General features: G+C 35.0%; 1 protein-coding gene across 1 annotated transcript in view; it reads left to right on the plus strand.

Annotated features, from left to right (window-relative positions):
* Window positions 1–4,435: 4,435 nt before the first annotated feature.
* Window positions 4,436–12,935, plus strand: part of LOC127621507 (protein bicaudal D homolog 2-like) — a 44,221-nt gene continuing 35,721 nt past the window's right edge. The window contains exons 1-3 of the mRNA XM_052095146.1: window positions 4,436–4,503; window positions 6,595–6,877; window positions 9,528–9,740. Of these exons, the coding sequence (XP_051951106.1) occupies window positions 6,653–6,877; window positions 9,528–9,740 (438 nt within the window). The 5' untranslated portion in view covers window positions 4,436–4,503; window positions 6,595–6,652. The remainder of the gene's footprint in view (window positions 4,504–6,594; window positions 6,878–9,527; window positions 9,741–12,935) is intronic.

Below are 12,935 nucleotides of genomic sequence, written 5' to 3' on the forward strand. Positions count from 1 at the left end.
TAAACTAACCTGGACCAGCACTGCACCAAAACTGAACAACATAAACCTGTTTGGACCAACACCACACCAGCACTTACCAACCTAAACTAGCCTGGGCAATCACTGCATCATAACTAACCAACACAAACCATTTCGAGCCTGCATCATAACAGCATTAACCAACGTAATCTAGCCTGGACCACCACCCCACCAGCACAAACTAACACAAACCAGATTGGGCTTGCACCACACCAGCACTTACTAACATAAACTACCCTGGAACAGCACAACACCATCACTAACCATGTAAACTAGCCTTGACAAGCACTATGCCAGAACTAACCAACACAAACCAGTTCGGGCCAGCACCACACCAGCACTTACTAACATAAACTACCCTGGAACAGCACAACACCATCACTAACCATGTAAATTAGCCTTGACAAGCACTATGCCAGAACTAACCAACACAAACCAGTTCGGGCCAGCACCACACCAGCACTAACCATCATACACCTGCCTGGACTAGCATGCCGGTCTTTTCTTTTAAGGAGGTATGCTCCAGACAAAAGTGTACACTTTAGTTCCTCTTGAACTAGCAAAAGTAACAAGCTTGTTTCAAGATTTCGTAATGGTAAAGAACTGGGTTATTGATAGACCACATTCATTCGGTTTCAGTAATCTAAAACTGTAAACCTTCTTTAAAACAGCTTTAGACAAACTTTTGTTTGAGTGAACATAACATTGCTTTGAGCTTGATTTTTTTCTTGGAAAGATTAAACTTTTTATAAAAAAATCAAAATTCATGCTGTGAAAGACTTGGAAACCACAAGTTTTTACATGGGAAACAACTTCATAATCCTGTAATTGAATGACTAATTATACCTTAAACAACATTCAACATTGTTTTTGTATGTGTGGTCTTACATTTACATCATCGACCACCTCTTTGCCATGCTACTGACGTCCTTGGTTTGTTTGTTCGGGCAGCTACTGGCATGCAACTCTGGATGACCTTTGACCTTTAAACCTGAGGGCAAAGTGGATGCCTAGAACTGGGTTTCCCACAGTAACAAGCAATGCCCAGTCTCTTTCCCTGGCATTCCCTCTTCTATTCCTTTCCTGCCTCCCTTGGGATTGGGGAGCCATTCATCATTGTAGATGTCATCAATCTTTCCCTATTTTGTTATTTATCTTTCCTAGGATCTAATTTGTAAGATATTAAAAATTACTCCTGTGAAGTGAAGCAGCTTCTGTAATAATGTTTGTTAGTCATCCCTTCATTGGTTTTGCTTTATGAAGCACTACCAGGTCCAGTCTCCACATAAAGCATGAACAACTATATCTGCACTTCTATACCTCATATGATGGCATTCAGTATGAAATGGTTGGAGGAGGAACACCTCCAACAGAAGTCTCTGAATGACTAATCAGACAAATGCTAAAAACTTAAAGCAGCTGCCGGCTGGCACAGCAGATGCCCCAGAATTGCCCAAACCTGTTTGAACATAAGTAACTTTAGATGCCTCTGGCAGAAAAGCTACGCTATTTGGCCTCAGAGAAAAAACTTGCCATAAGCTGCCATAAAGCTGTTTCCTACTACTAAAATGACATCTACATTTTTCTACTGGAGCTAATAAAAATAAACTAAGTGAAGCAGCTGCCATCCAGATATAGATGCATGATATGCAGGCACCATTCTGAAAGGTAACTACTTGTCAGCTAATATGATGGTGCCACCCCAATTGGCACTTGGTGATGCCATTCTGACAGCTGCTCCTGTTGGCCATTCAGTGAATATCTGGTTGCACTTACCCTACTCAACCACTTGATGTCACATTGGTGTTTGGTAAAATTGACACACAGAGAGCATGCTTCAGTTATGTTGGATAGTGTAACAAATTAACAAATTTCCCCCCTGCAGATTTTGTTAAAGCTGTAAATACCGCACCCCCCTCTCTTTTTTTTAAACAAAAATTGCCATAAAGGTTTTCCTCAAACTATTGAATTTGTATAATGTTGAGTTTGTTTCTATTACCACACTGTAAAATGGGAACATCAAGCATGTCATTTTTGCAATTAGGTCATGTGAAATGGCATGTTCATTGGCAAAGGGGGTATTTTTAGTGATTGTTACTGATCACCCAGAAGTGGTAGTTGGACATGTGGAAATATTACATTTTAATTCAATGAACTGCATACATCTCTGTCTCATGGTGCCAAATAATTTAAAGTGACTACATTGTATGCTGTGTTTGAAATAGGGATTGAGTTATTTAAAGTAAAACTAAATATATATCTGAATCCTGTTCACAAACACATGTCTATAAATATCTGTTAATATCTTTTTTATTATTGCTTTAATCAATATAACATGACTGTCAAACCATCTGAAAACATAAGAAATAAACTAAAAGAAAAAAAAACTACAAAAAGGTATATCGCCAATATACAGAATTCAAAAGTCTATAAATGATACAATTTACAATGCATATAACATTAAGATTCAAAAGGGAATATGCAAGGCTTTATAAAAGTTAACACTCTTCAGCGCTTTACTGTTTTACTCCTGTTAAAATATTAAAGTAACACTTTATTTTGAAGTGTGTAAAGTTTGGTTTCTGTGATGACCATTTACATTTATGAATAAAAACAATCCATAAATCAACAATAAATGTATAATATACCATGCTTTATGATCAAATTTACTATCAAAATAAAACAAAACACCCTCTTTCCTTAAATGCATATCAATACCCGTATTCATCTTAATAAAATATTCTAAATCACACCAAAACATTTTTGTACAGATACAGTCAAAACAGAGGTGTACAATGCTTTCAATTTCAATGTTACAAAAAGCACATTTTAAATCAATGTCTTTCCTAAATCTTGCAATAACTTGTTTAACAGGATAAATCCTGTGAATAATCTCAAACGAGAGTTCATGAATCTTATTGGTCATACAACAGCGTCTTGTAATTTTCAAGGTTTCTTCCCAGTTATTATTTTGAAATTATGCATTCAAACAAATTTGGCTGATGGAGCTGCACAATTTTGACAGTTTTTTTGTTATTTTTTATCTGTAATGCTTATACTTTCCAATTTAACAGTAAATTCAATATTTGGTCTGGAAGCAATGTTATATTTTAATAATTCAATAAGTTCAAAAGGTGTAGCATCAATCACAGTCATAAATTCCTTAAAAGATACTGGGAAGGAATATTTTACAAAGAATTCACAGTGTGCAAGTAAATTACCATTGCTGTTAAATAGTTGTGACACCAATAACATATCTTATTTTAAACCAACTGTCAAAAAAAGTATTTATATCTGTGCTTAGTGTATTTATTGTTCCAAATTAAACATTTGGGAGGGGAAAGTTGTGCTTATACATAATCATCCATGATAGTAAGACCTGTTTATGGAAATTAGATAATTGAATGCGAAGTCTACTGACATCAAAGTAACAATTAAGAAGTAAGTCAATGCCTCCAACTTTTTTTTAATTATATTTGGGATGTAAAACCATAAGGTATCTCTTGAAAGAATGTAATTTTTAATTCATTTGATAGAGTATAATGTTTGATGATTCAAAATCGAGTACATTTATCCCACCTTGATTAACAGGATTACAGAGATTTGTTTTATTCAAATATCGAGACTTATTCCTCCAAATGAAATTATATATGTTTTTATTTCAGCTATCTGATTAATTAGGGATTTTGGAACATCTAGGAACATTGCAGTAAAATTAGTCTTGATAAGCCTTCTGAATTTGATAGTAGCCTAATACCCTCCCATTTAAGGATAAATCCCTCATTAACCAAGAATTGAACTTTTTTGGAATATTGTTTATTAATGGAGAGTAAATTAAATGTGTCCTTTCTTTCTTGATTTTTACTAATTTGAATACCCAAATAAGATTTTTGTCCTCAATTGGTATACCATAGAGTTCAGACAAATTATCAGGTCTGCTTTTGAGAGCAAATAATTCAATATTTATGTTTAACCCAGATACTAAAGAAAATTCCTAGAGACACCCAAGAGCCCATTTTAATTATTATTATTATTATTTTAAATATAGATGTATCATCTGCTAATCAGGAACATTTACTTTCATGATCAAATATCTGAATGCCTTGAAATGTATTAACTTTAATATGGAGACACATTACTTGCATGACCATCAAGATTAATAAAGGAGATATTGGATCAACTTGCTTGACTCATGACTTATATTAAATCTAGGGGTGGGCCCAAAGTGTAATTTATAGAGCTACTACAGTTATTGAATAGTGTTTGAAATATCTGTTAGTATCTTCAATATGTCTAACGCCGCACAATCACTTCCGCTGTAACAATGGTCGACGGAAGTGGAGGCGCGTCATTGGCAATCCAGAGTCGTGCTCGTGCACGTGCATTCATTCAAACGTGTGATTTCAGAACAGGAGCGCGCGAAAGGAAAGGGCTGATCTCACGTTACATCTATTTACTGTACGATCCTGGCAATCAAATATAAAGGTAAGTTACGATTAAAAGCTGCCTTTCTGTCATTAGTTATCACCGACTGACAATTTAGCCTCAGCTAAACCTAGCTAACCTTGTAGCAAATCAAGATGCGTTTTGGTTTAACACAGTGGTTGTCAAAGTGTGGGGCGGGGGCGCGGAAGACTGACCCGTCATCAAATATCATTCACTTTCAGACATTCAACAAAAATAGTGAAAATACATAAGAACCGGTGTGCGCAATTTCTTTTCCTCTGCCTTGTTTAAACTTTCGCCAGGCACAACAATAATGCATTATGCGCGCGCAGCTCTTGACAGCCCAAAGTGTTGATGTCAGGTGCGCTCATGTAGACAAGGTGATTCTTGAGTTCGCGCAAGTCAGTCTTTTACTCATATCACACTATATGACTTTGAAAGAATTGAGATCTAAGGCACTAGATTTTTTTTTTTGGACAACTTTAAGGTGCTTTGATTTGTGCTTTCGGATCTTGGACAGCCACAAACACGATCCATTCATCCCTCAATCTTGTGTTTCAAGGATGAAAAAAAGTAATACTGATTTTGAACGACAAGGGCGAGTAAATGAAGGTCCGTTTTTATTTGATCAGTTTTTATTTTTTAAGTTTATCATTATCATTAATCAGGTGTTAATTATTTTCCAGAGGTCCTGACTGCTACCGAAAGCGCATAGACACTTGTTAATTGTTTCAGCACTGGATAGGATGCGCCAATCACAGTCAGTTATTATTATTACTGGATAATATATATATATATATATATATATATATATATATATATATATATATATATATACTATTCTAGTGACTCCAGTCAGGTCTCGGCCAGTGTGAGAGAGATTCGGGCCAGTTCTTTCTATAGGACTGAAAATATCTCTCTGTGCATAATGTCTCATCATTATCTCTCTCCGTGCAGCGTAGTCTGTTTAACGTGCATGCACACTCGAGTTTTATTCCCACTGTAAAAAAAAAAAAAAAAAGCGAATTTTCTCTCATTAATTTGCCTTTAGAGATGAAGCGCAGAAAGTGACATAATAAACTTTTTTAAACCCTGATTATACACGTGCCTGGAAATAATGGCATTTGATATGAAAAGAAGGAAACCCGCTATTAGGCTATTATTATCTGAGCTGTTCAGCTGCAGGTTGAAGATGAATATTTAAAACAGTCTACTTCATTTCATCCTCCATAAAACACTTGCTACATGTCTCATTTCTGGACCGTACAGGTACTTTGTATATCAATCAGTGTTGGTCTTGTTTGGGTTGTCTGATTTTATGTTTATATCCACATTCTTAATTCATAGATTAGGCATATCTACCTACTGTATATTACACAGTCACAACCATTTTAGTAGCAAGTCTCCTCTCTCAGGGATTTATATGTTTATTACACACAATTATCTTTAACTCAGTGACTAAATCTTTGATCCTGTGTATGAAAACACTACACATGGCCAAAAGTTGCATGACTAAATGGGTGACAGAAAACACATAATCTCCTCTGCTGGGGCCTGTGAAAATTTTGCCGGGACCAGTAAAAAATCTGAAGCATTGGCCCAACCAGGCCAGTACAAAAAATCTTTAGCGTTGAGCCCTGACAATTGAAATGTTATAATTGCAACATGTCATTGCATTTATTTATTTTGACACAGATTTGAAGTGTTTCTTTCAGTGATCTTGGCCTTTTTATTTATTTCCCCATGATTTCAAGTAAATTTGAACTGAGTTTGAAGGAAAACCTTAAAATACATTCACAGGAACACCTCCTATTGACTCCAATTAACCTATAAGAAACTAATTGGCTTATTGTCTAAAGGCTTGACATTTTCTGGAATTTTCCAAGCTGTTTAAAGGAACAGTTAACTTTGCGTATGTAAACTTCTGAAACACAGGAATTGTGATTATTGTCAATTAAAAGTGAAACAATCTGTCTGTAAACAATTGTTGGAAAAATTACTCGTGTCATGCACAAAGTAGATGACCTAAACCACTTGCCAAAATTATAGTTTACTAATATTAAATCTGTGGAGTGGTTTAAAAAGGAGTTTTAATGACTTCAACCTAAGTGTACGTAAACATCCCAGCAGGCATGATGATACAGGAGTGAAGCATCTATTCTCAGCTAAGTGTTAGGTTCGATTAAGTATGCTGGAGGAGGGTAATGGAGAAGTGGAGGAGTCTGGAGGAGAAGGGCTTCAGGCAGAGGTGGAGAGGCTGACTGCAGAGCTGCAGGAGACCAATGAGGAGAAGCTACAGGCTGCGCGGTACGGCCTGGCTGTGCTGGAGGAGAGTGCTGCGCTGAAGACCAAACACTGCCAGCTGGAGGAAGAGCACGAAGCTCTTAAACTCGAACTGCAACAGCTCAGAGAGGTCAGTGAAGAAAGAGGAGGATATATTGAAATGAAGGCATTGGAAAACAGGTGAGCATGCAAAAAGCCTTTTTTAGTTGTTCTTTAAGTGATTTTTCAAGCTTAAAGACTAAGAAAGTACAATCAAGTATCTGAAAACGTCCTAAACATTTGATGTATTCAGAGATGGTAAGTTGAGCCCTAGAGCTTCTTTCTTTAGTGATTTATGGGTTGATCCTTTTTCCTTAGAGTGTTTCTGTGCAAGTAACAATTAAGTATTGAAAAGATACACATAGGCCTACTTTAGCTGTTGCAAAGCTATCCTGAAGATATTTTTTTCTCTTCTTATATTTTGTTGATTGTTTGTAAGCATCATCTTCCTTTGTGATTTGTATCCTTCTGGTCTTATTACAGATTGTGTGCATCCTTAACATTCAGCATCTTGGCCTATTGTCCCTATTTGTTAATGTCATGCTAAATTAGGGTTTTCATTCAAATTAAAGGGATAGTTCACCCAAAAATGTATATTCTCTTTCATGCCATCCCAGATGTGTATGACTCTTTCTTTCTGCTGAACACAAATATTTTTTGAAGACTATTTCAGCTCTATAGGTCCATAAAATGCAAGTGAATAGTGGCCAAAACTTTGAAGCTCTAAAAAGCACAAAGGCAGCACAAAAGTAATCCAGTGGATGAATCTATATCTTCAGAGATGATGTGATCTGTGTTGGTGAGAAACGGATTGATATTTAAATCCTTTTTTATTATAAATCTCCACTTTCACATTACCGGTATTATTCTTTTGGTTTTGGTGATTCACATTCTTTGTGCATATCACCACCTACTGGGCAGGCAGGAAAATGTATTGTAAAAAGGACCTAAATAGTAGAGATTTAACCACTTTTAAACACATAACCATTTATGTGCTTAAAAATGTTGGCACCCATTCACTTGCAGTGTATGAACATGCATGCAATATTCTTCTAAAAAGTTGTTTGTGTTCAGCAGAAGAAAGTCGTACACATAATGGATGGCATGATGATAAGTAAATGATGAGAGAATTTTAATGTTTGAGCGAACTAGCCCTTTAATATAGGATTTAAATGAAATCCCTAATTTAGCATGACATTGACAAATAGAGAAAAAAGCCAAGACACTGAGTGTGTAGTGTCATCATGTAAATAATGAGAGACGTTTCATTTTTGGGTGAACTATCCCTTTAACACTCACCAAGTGAGTAAATAAAACAGTGTTTTTTTCAACATAATCATGGTGTAGTAGGTCTAATTGTTAGAATGATAGTCTCAACCTAGCTGAGAGTAAAAGACGGGCATCATTCAAATCAAACTGTCTATTAAAGAAAACCTCTGGCTTGAGACTTGTTTGTATATAATGATGCAAATGATCTATGCTGTTTGTCACAAATATGCAAGGACAAAAACAGATTTATAACTCTTATATAATTGCCTTGGGGGGTAATAAGTGCACTGTAAGTCGCTTTGGATAAAAGCATCTGCCAAATGCATAAACGTAAATGTCAGATTTAAAAATAATAGAATAGGATTTAAAAATAAGTAGCTCTCCCCTGTTGTGCTGTGACATCATCTCATTGCCTTGACCCTAAACGTTCTGTCCAGATGTACACTACCGTTCAAAAGTTTAGGGTCACTTATACTGAATCTTTTTCCCCCCACATTTTAGAATAATAGTAAAGTCATCACAGCTATGGAATAACATAAAGGGAACTATGGGAATTATGTTGTGACTAAAACTAAATCAAAACCTGAAAAAAATCAATGTGTTATATTTTAGCATCTTCAAAGTAGTCCCCCTTTGCCTAGAATTTGCAGACATGAACTCTTGACATTTTCTCAAACAACTTCTTGAGGTATCACCCTGGGATGCTTTTAAACAGTATTGAAGGAGTTCCCATCTATGTTTGGCACTTATTGGCTGCTTTTCTTAATTATTCAGTCCAAGAAGAACCTATTTTTTTAAATAGAATTTTAGTTTTGTAGTGAAATAAATTCATATGTTGGCACAATTATATTTTTGTCTACAAAACTAATTTCAAACATTTAAGCATACACCTTCAGATCAAAAGAATTTTAAGATCAAGTGTCACATTTCAGGCAAGTGACTCCAAACTTTTGAATGGTAGTGTATGTAATTTCCTGCCTTGTATTATAAGCCCTGTCTTTCACACTTTCCTCATTAATTATGAAGTAGCACAATCATGTTTTTCCCAACACGTTCATACATGACTGAAAAGTGAGAAGCTACATTTATAACAGGCGATCTTACTTGTCCTGCTTCATCTGTTTAATGTAAAGTTCACAAGTGTCATTGTTAACGTATGGTGCAATGAGATTTTAACTTCACTAGCCCTGAATACATTTGCTTTTGTTTATTGACAAAGTAAACAAATTCCTTAAAATAATTTAAGATGAACAAATTGAAAAAAATGTTCAACATCTCTGAAAATGTTCATGCTTAAGTAGATAAGGGTCAAACATTTGGTCAGTGTTGCTTTTTCATTCTGTCAATCAACCTAATTGTTTTTTTAATTCTGTTTTTTAGATGTTTTTATACAACTTAGCATCTGCTAGTGTATATCTGTTCCTTGGCTATAATGGAGATGAGAGGGTTTATTTGTGTGTGTGTGTGTGTAGGCTCTGGCAGACTCTGTGAGCAGTCATAAGCGGGCAGCGGAAGATGGGGAAAGTCGAGAGGAGTGTCTCCTGCAAGAGACTGGCATTAAAGAGGCGGCCATGACGTTTCGCATGAATGAATTGCAGGCGGAGCTTAACCAGGTCCGTGTCATGCTGGCCAATACCACAGCTGAAAATGACAGACTGGCAGGGCTCTGCACCCAGCTAAAGAAGGTACATTCATTCCTTACCAAAAATACATAATTTAGTGGCTGGTACACTCAGAAAGACAGTCAACTTGTAGTGCCTTTGACTGTGGGTTTAAAACGGACTACATTTGCTGAAAGATAGAAAATTATTTCAACAAGAATTCCTATTCACAAACATTTTACTGATATATTAATGTGATATATGTCTGAGTAAAACTGGATATTCAGTGAGAAAAAAAAATGATATGCAGTGCTTCGCCTAGGATTCTTTAAGTTCGCAACACCAGACCCATATTAAAGTGGGGGTGGAGGAATAGATTAAAACAGGGGTGTCTATATTTTTAACAGTGGTATTTGTAAGCATACATGGCTCCTCACTGTTATGATTAGTAACTATGTCTTCTTTATAAAGAACTATGGCATTTTTGTAATTAAACAGCAGAACTATCACCGACCGATATGAGATTTTTATTAAGTTTAATTCAGTAAAAAAACTGCAAAAAATCCTATTGTTATCAAGTGTTTTGTCTTGTTTTCCATTTTTAAAAATATCAAATAATCCTGAAAACAAGATACATTTATCTGAAAAACAACATGTAATATATTTAGACTTGCTTTTAGAGAAGGTATCCTGAATATAAGTGAATTTTGTATATGTGTGATTTTTCACTTGTTTATTCTTCTGCCAGTGCAGTAAAGTCAAAATATAATTATATTTAAGATTTATTCTCTGAAAGCAAGTCTAAATATCTTATATGCTGCGTCAGGTAAATGCATCTTGTTTTAAGAATTTTTTGATATTTTAAAATATTAAAATATGTAATATTATATTCAACATTCTCAGACAGCAAATTTGTCTTCTGCAGTGTAGCTCTTAAAGTAAATGTACTTTATTTTAAATTAGTTTTAGATATTTAAATTGGAAAAGCCAAAACAGCAACAAATCAAAAAAGATTTAGTTGCAGAGATAATTGCCGATGACTACCCTCTCACCTTTTTTTCACATCGATCCATCTTTAACTCACAAAAAATCAATCTTTTTAATACAGCTGCATATCACGATAAGATACACACCGCAACACATATATTATGATTCACTTCGTGGTGAGCCATCACATTGTAATCTAACTGGAGCAAGTGTGCGTGAGGTACAAGCATGCCCACGCCAGAGTGTGTATCAGCTAGGTGTAGTTTTCAATCTCTCTCCCTTAGATCTGGTCACTTAACGCGACTCATAGAAGTGCCACTGACCACACAGATATGCCAGACATTTTTTGTCAACAAATTTTTATTGATGACATTGTGGATAACATCGACTAAGCATTTCAGCCCTAGGTAGTAGGCTACAGTATAAGTTTGGGTGTTAGATCAGCTGTCACTCACACCAGTGCATTAAAAAAAAATAAAAACTCTTATTCTCACACAATAATTTGCGAGAGCCCTGTAATTATGTTGACTATAACAACATCTGAACAACGCAAATGGCATGTTAAAAAATTGAGCTAAAAACTAGGGTTGTTCATTTCCAGAAATTTGAAAATCGACTCTGATTCCTAAGAGTCAATTTCAGATTAATTTTTAAATTCCGAGAAAAAACTAACAAAACGGGAGGTAAAGTTAAATCTCATAATAAACCGCTCTATACAACATGTTCATTGCACTATTTATAATAGCATGAACAACATGTACTATTAATAGGTCCATTTTAAAATTCAATCAGGGCCTACATACCAAAGCACGATGCTTCAATCCCATGAGATAAATTTGCGACTATTTCGAAGAACTACCACAAATCGTCTTGCTAAAAGCACCATTTTACCTTCATTGAAATTGTCTGTTACCAGGGCCATTGCAAGTAATTCTGGGCCCCTGTCTATATATTGCTCTGGGCCCCTTATCTATTAAAATAATACACCTGGAACTTTGGGCCCCAAGAATCTTTCCTTTCACCCCACTAGCTGTTACCACTCATGAGTTCTTGTTTAGAAAGGGGTTTAAATTATAATGTACAGTAATTGTCCTACCTTTTGTACACCAAATAAAATGTCCAAACAATATACTTCAGTTTAACTTAACAATACAGATTTCATGCAATATATATTAAAAAAAAAAATAAAAAAATATATATATATTATAACATGTATTTAAAAAGTTTGCCTTTTGAATTTGATTTCATAAAATTATTTTAATGTCAATTAATTATGTAGTTTTATATATATATATATATATATATATATATATATATATATATATATATATATATATATATATATATATTGTATTTTTTTTTTTTTTTTTTTTGATATATATAAAAAAAATATAACGTGTTAAAAAATGTATCGCATGCCCCCGGACAGTAATAAGGAAAATTCCTGAGAAATGCAATATATATGTGTGTATGTATGTATTTGCAAAAGGTTTTAAAACGCTGTCAAAATGTTGAGAATGAGTAGAGGAGCGTTAGATTCTCGTTTTTGTATGTGCAGCACATTGATAATTTAAACATAAACGTACTGATTTATTGATGTGAACTAGGATGCTAACTTAACTCTCTGAACTTCTTGTTGCAGACTTGTGTTGTAAGATCGGGAAAGTTGTTATTGTATGCCAATTTACTGTCACAATTTTGGCATGTTAATTAAGCAACAAGTTCTCACACGACATCAAAAACTGACCCTTAGGGAAAGAGAACAGGTTGTAATTGACTATAAATTTAATGGAAAGCTGGAATGCAGAAGTGCTGAAGGGCTTGTGTGATTGCTTCATACAGATGAACAAACGGAGCGGATGCTTACGGACTACAAATGACTCAAAATGCACTCATTTCTAAGAAATTTGTAAATTGTTTTAATGCTGTTAGACTTCTGAAATGTGTAGTAGTTCAGTGTTTGAGGAAATAAACACAGTTCATAAATACCATCCGGTTTCCCCAAAAGGAATTCCAACTTTTCGAGTCGATTCTTGTTTCCCAACGCCTCTGAATCGAGGAGTCTATTCTTTTTGGAATCAATTCCCAGCCCTACTGAAAACCATACCCTAGCTGATGGAAGTAAAAGTGGAAATCCTTGTGAATTGTGATACTACTGCTCTCTCCATGAGACCTGGGCGTGTGACACAATACCAGGTTGAGTTTCAGTGTCGGCTTGAAGAGGAGGAATATTATAGTGAATTGCTTTAAAGGACTAGCCTACATTTGTCTTTGGATACATTTCATGCATAT

This window comes from Xyrauchen texanus, chromosome 27 (assembly GCF_025860055.1).
Source record: "Xyrauchen texanus isolate HMW12.3.18 chromosome 27, RBS_HiC_50CHRs, whole genome shotgun sequence".
NCBI classification, from domain to species: Eukaryota; Metazoa; Chordata; class Actinopteri; order Cypriniformes; family Catostomidae; genus Xyrauchen; species Xyrauchen texanus.